The 18,647-nt window shown below is 44.0% G+C and overlaps 1 protein-coding gene across 5 annotated transcripts in view; it reads right to left on the bottom strand.

Annotated features, from left to right (window-relative positions):
- The window catches only part of LOC121288335 (endothelin-converting enzyme 1-like), a 340,217-nt gene that overhangs the window by 44,319 nt on the left and 277,251 nt on the right, over nt 1-18,647 (bottom strand). For all 5 annotated transcript variants that reach the window (XM_041206886.1, XM_041206887.1, XM_041206889.1 and 2 more), the window contains 2 exons: nt 5,873-5,983; nt 1,969-2,067 (listed from right to left, as the gene is read on the bottom strand). In XM_041206886.1, the coding sequence (XP_041062820.1) occupies nt 1,969-2,067; nt 5,873-5,983 (210 nt within the window). The remainder of the gene's footprint in view (nt 1-1,968; nt 2,068-5,872; nt 5,984-18,647) is intronic.

The following is an 18,647-nucleotide window of genomic DNA, read 5'->3' as shown; positions in this document are numbered from 1 at the left end:
TAAATCTGCACCTTTAGATTCAGTGCCATCCTGACATGACCAATACTTGGTCATAGCAAAAAAGCTGAGGGTTCTTTTTGAATTATAAGAATGTTTTACGATCTTTGACAGATGTTATTGCAACAAGAGAGGAAGCAGCAACCTCCTTACTTTGAACTTTTGCCAAATGAACAACTCCTCCCTACACATGGTGAAGGCGTAAACATTTTCCACTAGTTGTGACCTTCAGATAACCTTACCAGTCCAGCTGAGGCCTGTTAGGTAACGTTTCAGTACTGAAACAAATGCACCCAGATGAGATTTTATCTGCTTTTCCTTTATTTATTCATTCATTCAAGGGATGTGGGCATCGCTGGCTGGGCCAGCATTTATTGCCCATCCCTAATTGCCCTTGAGAAGGCGGTGGTGAGCTGCCTTCTTCAACCACTGCAGTCCATATGGTCCTTGTCACATCGTACTGTGCTTGTTAGTGTGGTGATTATTTAACCTGACCAATAACCCAGAGAAGGGAAGTACAAATTACACCAAAGGGAGTTTTAGAATTTGGATCCCATGCAAAGAAACCTGGATATAAAAAGCTGGTGAGCTGTTGGATAGTTGTAAAGAAACTCAACTGGTTCATCCATGTCCTTCAGGGAAGTCCTGAACCCCCCCCACCCTCCACCACCCACCTTACCCAGTTTAGTCTACATACAACTCCAGTCCCACATCAACATGCTTGACTCTTAATTACCCCTGTAAGCCACCACCACCTTCTCAGAGTAACTAGGAATGGGCAATAAATGCCACCCTTGCCAGTGATTCCTACATCCCACAAATGAGTTTGAAAGAAGTAAATATGCAAGCAAAGTTGTTCAACACATCTACTGCTGCATCACTGAGCTATTTCTATACTGCTGCCATTGAGAACTTGTAGGCTCTTTCCTGAAGCAGAGATCATACACAGCTTGTGAAAAACCCCACAGGAAAGCTGCAACATTGGTTTCACCCAGTGTTTGGGAAGACTCGTGCGTTCTGGTCTTGGGTCTTTCTGGGCAGTGGCTTCAGTGAGTCCAGAGTGCTCACACAGGGGAGAGGCACTGGCTGCCCGATTACTGTCGTCCGGAATCAACAGTTCAAAACAGCCGATGACACCAGCATCAACGCAAGTCTAAACCAATGTCAGACCTGACCGAAACACCAAGTGACCTGGGAGGGAGAACTGCCTGAAGCATCCTCTGCTACACTGCATAGCCTCCATAGCACTGATCGATCAGGGTCCAACTTGCCATACTGACATGAGGTGTGGACGGGGAGATCTGCAGTATAAAAATCAAAATGGGTGAGGGCAGTGTCAATGAGATGGACAGATAGCTTTCAGAGTAAGTGAAGAGGGCTTTCCCCACCCCCACCCCCACCAAATCCATAGTTCAAAGAGAAAGATGTATGAACCATATGGAGCAGCTAAGCCTCCGGTTCACTTGCTAATTTATATCAATGTTCGCCCTCAACTGCTCTCAACATCCTAGGTCTGGGGCCCAGAGAGGGGGGCAACAATAAAATCATCCAAGATAACTGTACCATTGCAGACACTCCTAGCAACAAACCATCTGCTTCAATGTCTCATGTTGTACAGTTTCATATTAAAGATCCCAGAAGCAGATTCTGAGTGCAGTTGAACAATAAGAGATCACCTGTCCACCAAACTCTAACCAATCACTGCTGTTGGCATGGATTGTGTGTGTGGAGACTGGATGAAGGGTGATCAGTGTGAAACGTCAATTCTGTCTCTCCACAGATGCTCTCTGGACCTGCTGAGTATTTGCAGTATTTTTCTGATCTCATTTCAGATTTCCAGCACCCTCAGTGTTTTGCTTTAGTTAACCTGACCAGGGCTACGATAATCACTCCTGTTACATGCAGCCTTTCTCCATCCTGACCTGGGATCGATCGCATTATTCTACACGGCCATTCTGTGACTCATGTTACCTTTTCCTTTGCAGCTTTTTTGGTCTCTTCATCCATCCACTTGGTTTGCTTCAGACTCTCCTCAAATGCAGTTTTAATTTCTGAAATCATCTCCTCAGCCTGCAAACAACACCAAGATTTAATGAACTGCTCAGCTCTGCCCAAGGGTTAAATGGAACTCTAAGTGCAGGATAATACTTTAATCATGTTGCCTTATAACCAAGGCTTTGGATTTGAAGGACCCATTCGCACTGAGGGCTGAGGAGGACTGGTCTATATCCAAATGGAATGTATTCAAAACATTTCATTTTATTTTATTTTCAAAATCCCCTCTTTTTCTAGGCTCTAGTTTTAGCTACAGTTGGTTGGGCTCCTGGTACCCCTATTAGGGTATGTATTCCTGGTACCCCTATCGTAGGGTATGTATTCTGCAACAAGTGGCTCACCTCCTGACTCCCCAAAGCCTGTCCACCACCTACAGCACAAGTCAGGAGTGTGATGGAATACTCCCCACTTACCTGGATGAATGCGGCTCCAAAAACAGTCAAGAAGCTCGACACTGTCCAGGACAAAGCAGCCCGCTTGATTGGCACCCCATCCACCAACTTCAACGTTTGCTCCCTCCACTGCTGACACACAATGGCAACAGCATGTGCTACTCACAGAACGTACAGCAATTGGCCAAAGCTTCTACGAAATCACCTTCCAAATCCACGGTCTCCAGAGGGCTGGTTTACCCAGGGAAATGTTGATATCACTGAGGTTTTATAATACCTGACTTAAGCATGGTGCATGAATGAACGATAATACGCTGATCAAACTATGACATAAGATTAAAATAGGCCCCTCGAGCATGCTCCACCATTCAATATGATCATAGCTGATTTAACTCCACGTTTCTGCCTGCTCCCCAGTGCCCTGAGAGTACAGAACCCTGTCTATCTTGGCCTTGAATATACTCAATGATGGAGCATCTACAACCCTCTGGGGTAGAAAATTCCAAACATTCACAACCCTTTGGAGTGAAGAAATTTCTCCTCATCTCAGTCCCAAATGATTGAGCACTTATCCTGAGACCGTGCCTGTGTTCTAGCTTCCTGAGTCGGGGAAACAATCCATCAGTCTCTAACCCTGTCAAGTCAGCTCAAACACTGTGTCCTTGCTGCAAATGCTGTTTCTCTGGATCTGTTTTTAGTGTAAAGTGTCTAGGAATAGTGAGAAGGGTCTACTTTTACACGAGTCAGAAATATTAGAGGATTAAGTCAAGTGATGGTTATACTTGAGACTATCTGTTTAAGGGATGAAGTGATAATTTGAGATACAATTTAACATGTGGAGTTTTGTTACCAGAATAACATAGCTTGTAATCCTCAAACCTCCTCTCTGCTGCTCCAAAACCTGGACAAAGGATAACCACTCCAGAACGTTCTATTTAGTCAGCTGCACAAACACAAGTAGCCTTGCCTCATACCACATTGAGTGACCCTCTCTGGAGTAAGTTTTTGAAGCTGGAGATACAGAGGACAATGAGGCCTAAGACCTATAGTACACATCTCATTCTGCCTAGAACTCAGGAAAAGGGTCAAAACCGCACACAGGAAAGGTATATTTTTGTAGTAGCCCAATGGTCAGACTGATTAAGGATACACAAAGGTGAGTGGTATGACTGGGAGCCTCTCCCTCAGGCTCCATTCTAAAACCTAGCCATCCATAGTACCCCCAATGGCTCAGTCAGAAAGTGCACAAGGTGGGACAGAACCATACTGATTGTTAAAGCCTTGGTTCAATCCTTTCTTTGTGCCAAGTTAACTAATCACAGCCATTTGGGTCATAAAAAAATTGTAGTCAGGAGGACGCCCATAGTGCCTGTGTGGGAGTGAGCTTTTCACATGGAGTTGTTTAATCCAGTTATTTCTGTTCAGTCCTTTGAATATTTTTGAAATAATTAATCCAACTGTACTCAGGGCTCCAGGGACAGGGAGGATAAAAGGGGGGAGTGCAACATATTGACTAATGCAGAAGCATCAGCTCAACATTAGACTGGAGCTAGTTGTAATGCTCCTGTGGTTATATAGTCTGCCAACACTCACAGTCTATGTTCATAAAGAATGGTCACTGAATGAGGCAGTGCAATGTGGTCAATGTATATGGTATTTACATGAGCTGGAAGAGGGAATTTCAATTCAGTCTGCTGCCTCTGTGTGACCCAAGTCATCTGGCAAGAGAAGCCTATTACAATGTCAGCTGTGGCTCAGCTGGTAGCACTCTCACTTCTGAGTCTGAAGGTTTTGGGTTCAAGTCCCACTACAGGGACTGGAACAAAAAATCTAAGCTAATGCTGTCAGAGGTTTTGTCTTCTGGATGAGATGTCAAACTGAGGCCCAGTATGCCCTCTCAGGTGAACGTATAATATCCCATGACTCTCTTTAAAGAAGAGTAGGGAATTCTCCTTGATGTCCTGAGTAAGATTTACCCCTCAACTAACATCAATATAAACAGATTATCTGGTCATTATCATATGCTGTTTTGGGACCTTGCTGTGCACAAATTGGCCCCAAGTGTCCTACATAACAACAGTGACTACACTTCAAAAGTACCCAACTGGTTGTTAAGTGTTTTGGTCCACCTTGAGGGTGTAAAAGACACTATAATGAGGTGCTGGGATTGAAGATGGACCCAGAGGATCTGTGCAAAAAGTGTGGGTGGATGTGCTGGGCTCCTTCCTCAACTTCCTCTTCTACATAGTCATCCTGCGGGCCACTCCATTTATCCTAAAGAACTGGATAGTACTTGAACTTCGCTGCCCACAGGACCAGGATGGTGCAGGAAGTGATCAAGTCATACTTGATCCTCGTTGATACAGAATGATAAAATGAACGTGGACAATCAGGGATCCTACCGCTGCTAACAAATGGATCTTTTAAACTCAGCTATAGGGCAAGTTGCCAACCTTCAACATATTGAAAACCCTTCTGCATGTGGCACTGGATTAATTGTTGGCCATGCTTATCTCACATTGACCATTCCCCATTTCATTTCTGACAAGGACTCCGTTTTGTGAATGTTTTGCACCACAGATGCCCAGCATGCACTAAGGTGCCAATGTGCAAAAAAAAAAGCCTGTGTTTGTAACACTTGACGTCTGCTCCGAGTGTGAATCTGATCCACAGTCCAGCTGGTTCAGAGATCAGCTGAATTCCCTCCTTCCTAGAGAATCGTGTAGGAATTGCAATATTTGATAACAGTGCTTCAGTGGCTCAAAACTAATCTTTTGAACCTGTAAGGAATACATAACTGCAAACAGAATTTGAGGTACTTGTTATACCTCCAGGCATGGGGGTGCATTGTAAGAAATGTCATGGAGCATTGATACTTCCCTAGCTGTGAGTTTAGTTGAAGTTTTTCCACTGGATTTGCTTTAATAATTGGTTTTGCACAAAAGTTAAGTACATTTTCATGTTGGATTGTCTATTAAAACAATTGGTAACTTTTCATCTGGCCCGATTAAAGATTGTTTTAAGCTCCACAAACCATCTGGCAAACATTGTGAAGTGTTAAATTTTGCAGAAGATTTGATTGAATAATATATTTACAAATGGTTAGGCTTGGCTTGGTTTTGCCATTGCTTTGTTAATTTTTCTGTTTTCAGCTAGTGAGAGTGGACGACACTACTGAGGGGAGGGTGGAGTTGAAGGAGTGTGAGGGAATGGTGTGAACGTACACTCAAGATTGTGAACTAATGATGATGGGGACTGTTGGCAATTTGGTGCATTTACACTGCCGGAGCTAGCAAAGGCCCAAAAACCTGTTTCCTCAATATCACTGTGACCCACTGTTTAAAATAAAAAGGTTTAAATTAAATCAACACAGTTCTCAGGTTATTCACAATTAGAGCAGGCATGCAGTGCCAATAGTCTCTACTTACGATTTGCTTGCTATCCTCTGCAAACGTTGCTTTGACAAACAAAGCTCCAAGGGAAAACCCAAGGGTACCATCAGTGTCACTAACACACGTCTTCCATCGAGTATTGCATGTCTGGAGGATGGAACAGATGGGGAAAGGTCAAGGGTTATGGCAAGTTAAGATGAAGATAAACAAAGAGTCTGTCAGAATATACTGCTGGGTTCTGGCGGGATCGACACTGGCTGGACCTCTTCCCCTGTTCATTAGACCAGCTGGGCACAACTGCTCCCTGGATACACTGGCGTTCCCGGTGCTCCTGTTCTCTGGAACCAGCAACAGTCCAGAGCTGATATAGTTTTGAACAAGTTTCGCCCTTCCAAAAGAAACCCTCTATCACATGTAATCAAACCAGTGAGAAATAATACCCACAATTAAGTTACATTCAGAAAACATTTGTGGTTTCACCAAGCCAATGGAAGAATTGGCAGAAAATGCTTCCAGGAGCCAGCACCATGGTTACGATGAAGCCAATTAGAAGAAGAATGAGGTGGGGTGTGTAATGAGCAGCTGATGTGCCCCCTCCAGTTCTCTTCCAGCTCCAAGTGAAAATGACCCCCAAACTACATTCAGTGACTGCAACACATCCTCCCATCTGTCTCAAAGTAGAACCACCTAGTTACCAGAATTACATATCCATTTCTATCTTTGGTTTGAGCTTTTTCTAAATGAGATCCCAATTTAATATCAACTCAATTATAAGCAGTTGCACTCTTTGGTCTTTCGCCCATTAGGTACTGGATTGAGACTGTTCAAACTAGGATAGCTTTCCACCTCATAAAGCATGGCTGAATTCAAATTCAGAGACCAACGTGGATCACAATCAGGCTCATTAATCCAACACATTTAAAAGGAAACTTTTTTTCTGGCTTTAATGTTGTGACTGTGATATATTCTATAATGTCACGCCCTTAGCAGACAGTCAACCTCTCAGTTCTGGAGGAACTTCCAAGTCTATTGTAGTCAATGTTGTAGTCTGATTGGCTAATGCAAACTAATATTGTTTAGAAGTGGGATGAATGATATCAACTGGAATGCTGCAAAATAATCAGGAAGTTGGGATCACTGCCGATGCTTGTATCGAGCTGAATATTATAGCATCGCTCCTGATCCTGATGGGGCAGTGCTGAGGATGCAATGATATACATCACCTGGGTTTCAGACTGGAAAACCAATCAGTCCAGATTCCCACTTTTGCTCGTCCCTGTGTATGTGATGAGGATAGGACTGGGATCAGCTGTAACTAATACCCATAACTGAAGAGTCCAGTTACATTGAACATTGCAGTTCACAAGTGAATGTGCACTTGAATGGCTGTGGGGTGAAACTATACCTGGATTCAGCATCTTGGAGAGCAGAGTACAGAAAGTGAAGAATGATTAACTTGTGGAGGAAGCGTGTGCATTTTTATGAAGCCAATGGTGAAGAATGGTCCGCACGCAGAACTCTTTGTTCCCCACCAGTTTTAAAAGCTTCCTGCACCATCAGCTCAGGTTAGAAATGAATGCGGCACAAAGTCTGAAGCCACAGTCACTGAAACAAGGAAAAGAATGACAAGACTCCACATTTGTGTTGCTGAGTGAACATGTTCAGGCACTAATCTCAGATCTGATGCTCACATCTTCACAGCAGCAGCCACTGTGGAATGACACAAGTGTGCACAATCCCAATGGGAATAGTCAGGTTGGTTTTGATTGTGATGAAGAAATGCTGGGTGGTGACATAAGAAAACATAATTAATCGAACCCACATCTTGGCCCAAAAGCTCCAACTGCAGGATGTTCAACTTCTGTTTGGAGAAATTGGTTCAAAAATTACTTGCAGTGACTCATTTAAAAAAGGGTTTTAAAATCCTGTTCTAAGTTTACACTCGGCTGGTTTGGCAGAACAGGGGGCACCGCACTGTTGAAACGGGCCTGGATATTTAACTTTTTGGAGATGTTTCCATGTTAAGTTTCTTCTTTTCCCTTTTATCAGTCTCTTGGGGTCAGAGACTGAATACAGCTGAGGAGTTGGTGAGGGAGGCAAACTGGGCTTTAGCTTCAAGCATCCATCAGTGACGCTCTGAACTGGCCTCTTAAGCGGTACCTATGCAAGGGCTGAAAATGCTGATTTCTCCCTGATGGTTTAATCCCTTGCAGGCAAGTAGGAAGCTGATGCCAGGCTCCTCCTCGCAGGCACCTCTGGGGTGTGCGAGGCCACATATTTGCACCCTGGCTGCTGATATTGACAGCTGCCATTTTCATAGTGAAATAAAAACAGAAAATGCTGGAAATACTGATCAGGTCTGGGAGCAGGTGGAGAGAGAAAGTGTGTTGTTGTTTTAGGCTGAAAATGACTTCTTCAGAACTTGACGACACTTTCTCACACCCTGCTCCTTTAAGGGTTCTGAAGAAGTGTCATTTGAGACTCAAAACATTAACCTTGTTTGTCTCTCCACAGATGTTGCCAGATCTGAACTTTTCCAGAACTTTGTTCTAATTTCAGATCTCCAGCGTCTGCAGTATTTTCCTTTTGTATTCATAGTGAATTAATCGAAAAAAATTAGACAAATCACAGAATTGTTACGGCACAGAAAGAGGCCATTCAGTCCATTGTGTCTGCACCGGCTCACCAAATGAGCATTATGACTTAATGCCAATCTATTTCCCTTTCCCTGTAACCCTGCATGTTAGATTATTATTTAAATAAAAGCAGTGCCCTCTTGAATGCCTCCACCACACTTCCAGTCAGTGCATTCCAGACCCAAACCATTCACTGTGTGAAAATGCTTTTTCTCATATCACATTTGCTTCTTTTACAAATTATTTTAAATCTGTGCCTCTCATTCTCGATCCTTTTACAAGCTGGAACAGTTTCTCTCTATCTGTTCTGTCCAGCCCCCTCATGATTTTGAACACCTGTATCAAATCTCCTCTTAGCCTTCTCCTCTCCAAGGAGAACAGTCTCAACTTCTCCAATCTATCTTTGTAACTGAAGTTTCTCATCCCTGGAACCATTCCTGTAAACCTCTTCTGCACTCTCTCCAATGTGTTCACATCCTTCCTAAAGTGTGGCACCCAGAATTGTACACAATACTCCAGCTAAGGTCTAACTAGTGTCCTATGCAAGTTCAGCATAACCTCCCTGCTCTTGTATTCTATGCTCCTATTAATAAAGCCCAGGATAGTGTACGCTTTATTAATTGCTCTCTCCACCTCTGCAACCTTTAAATACTTATGCACATATACACCCAGGTCCCTCTGCTGCTGCACCCCCTTCAGAGTAGCACCTCTTATTTTATATTGTCTCTCCATGTTCTTCCTACCAAAATGAATCACCTCACACTTTTTCACATTGAACTTCATCTGCCACCTATCTGTCCACTGTCCCAACTTGTCTATGTCCTCTTGAAGTTCTACACTGTCCTCCTCGCAATTTACAACACTTTCAAGTTTCGTATCATCCGCAAACTTTGAAATTGTCCCCTGCACACCAAGATCTAAATCATTAATGTATATCAGGAAAAGCAAGGGTCCCAATTCTGACCCTGGGTAACTGCACTACAAACCTTCTTCCAGCCCGAAAAATGTCCACTAACCATTACTTGCTGTTTCCTAATCTCAGCTACGTTGCTACTGTCTCTTTTATTCTATGAGCTATAGCTTTTCTCACAAGTCTGTTGTGCGGCACTGTATCGAATGCCTTTTGGACGTCCATGTACACCACATTAGCATCACTACCCTCATCAACCCTCTCCGTCACCTCTTCAAAAAAACTCCAGCCAGTTAGTTAAACACGATTTTCCCTTTAGAAATCCATACTGCCTCTTCCAATTAACCAACACTTTTCCATGTAACTATTAATTCTATCCCAAATAATTGTTTCTAGAAGCTTTCCCACCAGTGAAGTTGAACTGATTGGTCTGAAATTGCTGAGCTTAACCTTACAACCTTTTTTGAACAAGGGTGTTATGTTTGTAATCCTCCAGTCCTCTTACACCCCGGGCCTAGGGAAGACTGAAAGATTATGGCTAGTGCCCCTGAATTTCCACTTTCACTTCTGTCAATTTCCTTTAATGCATCTCACCCGGCCTCGGTGTCTTGTCAACTTTAAGTACCAACAGTTTATCCAATAACTCCTCCTTATCAATTTTGAACCCTTCAAGTGACAGAGTTTCCTCCTCTGTCACCATGGCCTGGATAGCATCTGCTTCCTTGGTAAAGACAGATGCAAAGCATTCATTTAACACCTCAGCCATGCCCCCTGCCTCCATGTATAAATCCCTTTTTTGGTCCCTAATCGGCCTTACTCCTCGTTTTACCACCTTTTTACTATTTATATGTCTATAGAAGACTTTGGGATTCCCCTTTATGTTGGCTGCCAGTCTTTTCTCATATTCCCTCTTTGCTCCTCTTATTTGATCTTCACCTCTCCTCTGAACCTTCTGTATTCAGCTTGGTTCTCAGTTGTATTTTCTACTTGACACCTGTCAAAAGCATACTTTACCTCCATCTTAATTTCTATCTCCTTTTTCATCCAGGGAGCTCTGGATTTGTTTGCCCTATCTTTCCCTTCTGAGGGAATATACCTTGACTGTGCCCAAACCATTTCTTTTTTTTGAAGGTAGCCCATTGTTTAGCAACAGTTTTTCCTGCCAACCTTTGGTTCCAGTCTATCTGGCCCAGCTCCATTCTTGCCCCATTGAAGTTAGCGCTCCCCTAGTTAATTATTATTACCCTGGATTGCACATTGTCCTTTTCTACCTTCATCCTAAACCTTATGATACAATGATCACTGTCTCCTAAATGTTCCCCCATTGACACTTGATCTACTTGGCCCACCTCATTTCCAAGAACCAGGTCTAGCAGTGCATCCTTTCTTGTTGGACTGGACACATACTGCTGTAGAAAATTCTCTTGAACACACTCTATGAACTCCTTCCCCTCTCCACCCTTTATACTGCCACTATCCCAGTCTATATTCGGGTAAAGTCCCCCATTATAACTACTCGGTAATGTTTGCACCTCTCTAATTTCCCTGCAGATTTGATCCTCTAAATCCTTCTCACTATTTGGCAGTCTATAGACTACACCGAGCAATGTAATTGCACATTTTTTTGTTCCTTAGCTCTAGCCAAATTGATTCTGTCTTTGAACCCTCTGGGACATCCTCTTTATCCAGCATTGAAATGCTTTCCTTAAACAATACCACTACCCCTCCTCCTTTCCTTCCCTCCTAGCTTTGCTGAACACCTTGTACCCAAGAATATTTAGCACCCAGTCCTGCCCTTCCTTGAGCCAGGTCTCTGTTGTTGTCACAACATCATATTACTGCATGGCAATCTGTGCCTGTAACTCCCAATCTTATTTACTATACTCCATGCATTCACATACATGCAGTATAACCTTGATTTAGACTTCATTACTTTCTCCCTTACTCCAACTTAGCCTATTAACTTATTACCCATAACTCTATTCACCTGTCTCTCCCACTATTTTGTACACCCTAGTATTCTTCTCTAATATTTTCTCTTGGTTCCCACACCCCTGCTGAGTTAGTTTAAAGCCTCCCCACCAGCACTAGCAAAATGCCCTGTAAGGAACTTCATCCCAGCTCTGTTCAGGTGTGACCCATCTGGCTTGTGCAGTTGCTGTCTTCCCCAGAGCTGATCCCAGTGTCCCAGGAATCTAAAGCCTTCCCTCCTACACCATCTTGCCAGCCATGCATTCATCTGCTTCATCCTCCTAGTTCTGTACTCACTTGCACTTGGCACTGGGAGTAATCTAGAGATTACTACTTTTGAGGTCCTGGTTGCTAATTTTCTACCTAGCTCCCTGTCTGCAGGATCACATTCCTTCCTTCCTATGTTGTTAGTACCAATGTGGACCATGACCTCTGGCTGTTCACCCTCCCCCAGAAGAATGTCCTGCAACCACTCAGTGACATCCTTCATCCTAGCATCAGGGAGGCAACATACCATCCTGGAGTCACATCTACAGCCACAGAAACACCCATCTGTTCCCCTAATGAATCCCTTAACAGTATTGCTTTTCCTTTCCTCTTCCTCCACTCCTGTATAGCCCAGCCACTTGTAGTGCCACAAACTTGGCTCCGACTGCACTCCTCTGAGGAATCAATGCTCGCATCAGTGTCCAAAATGGAAAACCAATTAATAAGTGGGACCCCAGGGCCCTGCACTATCTGCCTGGTTCTCTTGGACTTCCTGGTGGATACCCATTCTTTTTCTCCCTCCATGCTCCTAACCTGTGGTGTGCTCACCTCTCTGAATGTGCTAACCATGCAGCTCTCAGCCTCGCGGATGAGCCACAGTGACTCCAGCCACCGCTTGAGCTCCGAAACCCGGCTGGCAGCACATCCTGCACATGTGGTTGCCTAGGTCACCAGTGGTGTCCACGACTTCCCACATATTACAGGACGTGCATACCACATGACCGAGCTTCCCCAATATGTCTTAACTTTACTTCCCTTACATTAATTTTATTTCACTTTGGTTTACTTATTACTGTACTTGATTTCCCCTTATTCCTAGTGTTTCTTTCTCAAATCCAAGCAACCACTTCTTTAAAAATAATACGCTTTTCTAATTTACAGCTATTTAAAGACACTCCCATCAGCAGTTTCTTACCAACCAATGGACTTATGGCTTTCCTGTGATGTCATTGTTTGATTTTTTTTTTTTCTTCAAACTCAGCTCTGAAGGTGAGTTTTACACCCAGGTCCATTTCTGCTCAGCTGCTCCTCTTCCCAACTTAGAATAATTCCTAATATATACGACTCCTCTTTCTCCCACACACCGACTTCCCACATGAGCCTAATTTGCTACTCACTTGATCTCTATCTCACTCTGGCGTAATCACCTGTCTCCTTGCATGCCCCTTACTGACTCATTGGAGCAATAGCATAGATGTATTTAATGAGAGGTTAGATAAAAACATGAAGATGAAAGGAATAGAGGATATACTGATGGAATGTGATAAAAAATGATAGGAAGAGGCTCGTGTTGCTCATAAACACCAGCATGGACCCCTTGGGCTGAATGGCCTCTTTCTGTAAAATCGATGAATCCAGAATGTGAGGAGTTCAATAAGGGATAACATAGGAACTTGTCTTAAAGGGGGGGTGGAGGTGGGGGGGGGGAAAACCAAGCAATGTCCAAGTCATTGAGGCCAGTGTGATTTAGTTGTCAAACCATAGGATGTTGCCCGAAAGTGGCTTCCAATTACCGCAGTGCAACCATTCAGTCAGAGAGCATTAACTCTTCACCTGCTGGCCTCGCCATAACCAACAATACAGGGTTTGAATTTGACATTTGTTTTAAGAATATATCAGAAGGTATACATTGTGCTCTTGTTCTTACAATGCTCTCCAAAACAAATGGGAGGATGGTGGTGTAGGGGTAATGTCACAGGACTAGCAATCCAGATGCTCAGGCTAATGCTCTGGGGAAACAGGTTCAAATCCCCCCATAGCAGCTGGTGGAATTTAATTTCAGTTAATAATCTGGAATTTTTAAACAGAAGCTAGTCTCAGTGATAACCATGGTCAATTGTTGTAAAAATCCATCTGGTTCACTAGAGAAGGAAATCTGCCGTCCTTACCTGGTCTGGCCTACATGTGACTCCAGACCCACAGCAATGTGGTTGATTCTTAACTACTCAGTCACTTAGGGGCAATTAGGGATGGGCTACAAATGCTGGCCTTGCCAGTGATGCTCACTTCTCATAAAAGAATAAAGAAAAAAAATCTGATGAAACATGAACACTTAGTGAAACCCTGATCAATCTTGAAATCAAGAGTGTGTGGGATATATAGATCCTACTAAGCTTCATATAGTAAATATGTTTATCTTTGTTTCTAACTAGTGTGGAGACACAATGCAGTGTCCTCTACCCTTTTTCCAATTGAGATAAAGCTTCTGATTGTAACTGCCCTGGAGTGTTATATTTGCCATTGCATTGCTATGATTGCAGCAGTATGTTGCTGAAAATCATGGAATGATTCCCTCCCTACAGTTTTGATTTGGAAGAATAGTTTTAATTTTGCACTGAGAAAATCACAGGCTGCTGCCTCCCAGGTTGGAGGGGGTAATAACCTGAAAGGGCAGAATGATGCTGAAAGAAGGTGGACTTGTAACTGAGTTGAGGGAAATGAGTGAACATAAACCATTCAAATGGTGCAGTCCCTGTAGAGATAAACAGCATGTCTTTGATAATAATTCCACTGCCTTTGAGACTTCAGCTGAGTGACTCCCTCAGGCCACTTCCTCCAATGTTGCCAAGACTTAAAGGACTTAGGGGTCAGTAGGTTACACTCATGCTCCCTGACCCCACATCACCAGTAAAGCAAGTGCATTTAATGGGTTAAATATCTCGCTTATGATCAGTAAACATGATTTTTTATAGAACCTATGAATTAATTTGATCGGGATTTTAGAAAGCAATGTTGACTGGTGACAGACATTTCCGAATGGTTATTGATGAGCCCGAGCACAAAGCAAATGCCACAGCTTGGCCTCTTTCAGCTTCCTGACGCAGTGTTGCTACAAAAATGGTGCCATGTGTCTTCAATCCACAGGGCAGAGATCATCACGTCAGCAAGACCTAATGGTAGGAGAGGCAGCTTCCTGTGGTTTCAGATTCCGGTCCAAATAGTTACAGCATGTTATTCACTTGACTCTTTCGAGTAACTCTGTGCCCTGCTCTCCAATTAACCCTCTGGATATTGCCTGCAAATTGCTTTCAGTTGCTTAGCATAGCCATGCAGTCAGACTGCAGTAACCCTTCAGCTCTGGATTTGCTATGGCTATAAACATAGGTTTTCAAATCGAAAGGTCAATCATCTGAAATGTTAGTTGGAATTTAGTGCTGGCAGTGGGAGCCTTGTCAAAAGGCCTGAAAGGGGGTAGGGGGTGGAGGGGGGTGGGGGGGGTGGGGTTGTTGGGCTGTTGGGGACCCTGTTCCAGTGGTCAGTGGGACCTGGGGCCACATCTAGTCAGTGGCAGCCAATTAATGGTGGCTGTCCCTATTAAGGACAGCTGCCTGGTTCCAACAGCTGTCAACCAGAGGGCTGCAGCTCAGCAGTGCCACCATGAGCAGTGGCCACTGCTGGGGTTGTACCTGGAGGAAGGGGAGGGTGGAGCAATGGAAATGCACACTCACAATCAGGTAGATAGGGTCTGGGGTTGTGGGGGTGGGGTGGTGGGCCACTCTGTGGGCCAAACAGTGCCATAAAAGGAGCCCCCCCCCACCCCCCCAAAAAAAACCCTCGCAGCCTTTGGGCTCTGGGCAAGAGGGCCATCTGCCTGGCAAGATGGGATGGCGGTGGGAAGATGATAGCCATTTTTAAGACCCCTCCCCCACAACCACCCCTCCCCCCATCCCTACCCCACACCCCACTACATGCCAGGCTGTCCCCAGATGGCTGGTCAAACCAGCCTGTTAACTCTATTTCTCTCTCCATGGATGCTGCCTGACCTGCTGAGTATTTCCAATTTTTTTTTGCTCTTATTTGAATATGCCATTTGTTCAAAAATTTATCAGGAGATGTATATTGTGGTCCTTTTTCTCTCAGTGATTTCTGTTACGATTTGATGAGACATCATAAAGCTAAAATTGGAATTTGGATATTTGAAAAGGAAAAATTTGAGTGGTATGGGGAACGAACAGGAGAGTGGGACTAATTTGATATCTTTATTCTTTCATGGATTCTGGGCATCACTGCTAAGGCCAGCATTTATTTCCCATCCCTAATTGCCCTTACAATGAATGGCTTGCTAGACCATTTCAAAGGGCAGTTAAGAGTCACCTACATAAGAACATAAGAACTAGGAGCAGGAGTAGGCGATTCAGCCCCTCGAGCCTGCTCCACCATTCATTATGATCATGGCTGATCTCATTTCGGCCTCAACTCCAATTTTCTGCCCTCTCCCCATAACCTTTCAACCCATCACTAATTAAAAATCTGTCTATCTCCTCCTTAAATTTATTCAGTGTCCCAGCATCCACTGCATTCTGAGGTAGTGAATTCTACAGATTCATGACCCTTTGAGAAAAGTAATTCCTCCTCATCTCTGATTTAAATCTACCACCCCTTAGCCTAAAACTATGGCCTCTCATTCTAGAATGCCCCACAAGGGGAAACATCCGCTCCACATCTACTTTGTCTATCCCCTTTAGCACCTTATATATCTCAATTAGATCTCCTCTCATCCTTCTAAACTCTAGCGAAAATGGGCCTAAACTGCTCAATCTCTCCTCATAAGACAAACTCCGCATCTCTGGAATCAATCTAGTGAATCTCCTCTGAACCGCCTCCAGTGCAACTACATCCTTCCTCAAGTAAGGGGACCAAAACGGTACACAGTATTCAAGGTGTGGTCTCACCAATGCCTTGTACAGTTGCAACAACACTTCCCTAATTTTATACTCTATTCCTTTAGCAATAAATGCCAAAATTCCATTTGCCTTCCTTATTACCTGCTGTACCTGCATACTAGCTTTCAGTGATTCATGCACGAGGACACCCAGATCCCTCTGCACTGAAGCATTCTGAAGTTTCTCTCCATTTAAATAATAAGTTGCCTTTTTATTCTTCCGACCAAAATGGATAACCTCACACTTATCCACGTTAAACTCCATCTACCAAATTTTGGCCCATTCACCTAACCTGTCTATATCCATTTGTAAATTTATTTCTTCATTGCAACTTACTTTCCCACCAATTTTGGTGTCATCTGCAAATTTAGCTGTAGTACCTTCTATCCCTGAATCTAATTCATTAATATAGATTGTAAATAGTTGGGGCCCAAGGACCAAACACTGTGGCACCCCACTAGTTACAGTTTGCCATCCAGAAAAAGATCCATTTAACCCGACTTTCTGCTTTCCGTTGGTTGGCCAATCCACATCGCTGTGGGTCTGGAGTCACATGTAGGCCAGACTGGATAAGGATGGCAGATTTCCTTCCCTAAAAGACATAAGTAAACTGGATGGGCTTTTAGGACAATCAGTGATGGTTGGTACGATCACCATTACTGAGATTAGCTAATCTGTTAAAGAGCTGTCCAGTAAGTGTCAAGGCTGTCCAGGAAGTGTCAAAGAATAAGAGCTGAGTTGACATGGGACATGGAGGGGGTAAGGGAAGAGGGTGGTGAGTTAGGGGTCATGGGTTGACATGAGTTGGCACTAAGTTGGCATGGGGATATGGGGGCTATGGGATGTGGGTAGAGGGCATTAAAGTTGGCTGGGTTGCCTTGGGGGTATGAAGGGCCATGGTTGATGGCCTACATTGGCATAGATAGGCCATAGGGGTCTGTGTGTTGGGGGGAGGTGCTGTGGTGAGGTGTGAGGCAGGTTCTTTCTTGTATTATCAATTCTTATTTATTTGAACACAATGCCAGAGCACAGAGGCAGGCATTGTGCCCTGCCCACCTCTGCACCCAACAGCCTCCACACTCTTTCCGGGATTGCCTGGCCCGACTCCTATTTCAGCCCACTCCGTACTCCGCCCCCCCCCACCCCCCCAACCAAACTGAAAATCCCACCTGTGGGCGGCTATTTTTAAAGGTTGGGTTCCCTGAGTGGGAAACCTCCCGAATCTGTGAACCCAGCCTGCGGATGAAAACGTGCCCTGGTGCACTCTATAAACAGGCCTTTTGATGCTACACAGACAGCATTCATTTCCTACATGCATCAGAGTCTAGAATTCAAGCTTTTACCAGAAAATGTTTTTATAGAATTGTTAGGAAACAGTGATAGTTTAAGTTATATTGGTATTTGTAGGTGTTAGGAAAGATTTTTAGCTTTAAAGTTTAAGTTTGATTTGTACTTCTGTGTCTCTGTGTTAAGAAAGGTCAAATGGAGTTTTAGTTTCATTTTAAAAGGATGCCTGCATTTTTAATGAGGAGTTTTATGACTCCTATAAAGTAAAGGTAAACATACAAGGGTAGAAGGATTGGACTGATGCCTAGCAACAGGGGGCCAGGGAGGCAGGTCCCTCCTATAGACACACACATAGAAGAAGAGAAACAGCAGTTTGTTTTGGAAGCTGTTTGAGTGTAGTTGGTTCTGAAAATTGCTGCCAGGAGAGACTAGAGCAAAGGGGACAGATAGCCAGTCCCAAGCTAAAGAAAACCCCCAAAAATCCAGGGGAGTGGAAGAGGGAAAAGTCCAAAGGCGATCTTCCAGTCAAAGGAAGGAACCTGGGAAAAGGTCCTCTTAAGTGAAGTTAAGAGGGAAGGGCAGAAAGATAGAATCCATGCTTCAGATTTAAAGAGACAAAAGCTGCAGAAAGCAGGTTTAAAGCGAGAACGGCTTGCAAGAGGCAAGAAGTTCCAAAGAGACAACTGGAAGTCTATAACTCTTTGCTGTGGGCATGTGAAGCAGCAGTGTACTGTTGACGGCTGAGTCAGAGAAACAGTGTGCGTGGAAGACAGCTTGAATGCATGTCCAGGGAAAGGGAACATCAGAAGGAGAGTTTTAAACCCTGTAGGTGAACCCTTGTGGAAGGCACCTGAGAGAAAACTTCAGTTTGGGAGAATATACCAAGGTGTGGTCTTGGAGAGTGGGAATTCTGGCAGGTAGCGCTGGTCTGGTAGGTAGAGTTTCCCATGAGCCCTCTAAAAGTGACGTGGTGCTGTCCACGAAGTCTGCCGCTGATCACTGTGAGTGCTGCCCAAAGCAAAGTAGGCAAACAAACCTTGAAGTCCCGAGTGAAGTGCAAACCTTATGTTTGCTGT

The sequence above is a fragment of the Carcharodon carcharias genome, chromosome 15 (genome assembly GCF_017639515.1).
Source record: "Carcharodon carcharias isolate sCarCar2 chromosome 15, sCarCar2.pri, whole genome shotgun sequence".
NCBI lineage: Eukaryota > Metazoa > Chordata > Chondrichthyes > Lamniformes > Lamnidae > Carcharodon > Carcharodon carcharias.
This window is presented reverse-complemented; position numbering and strand designations above follow the sequence as displayed.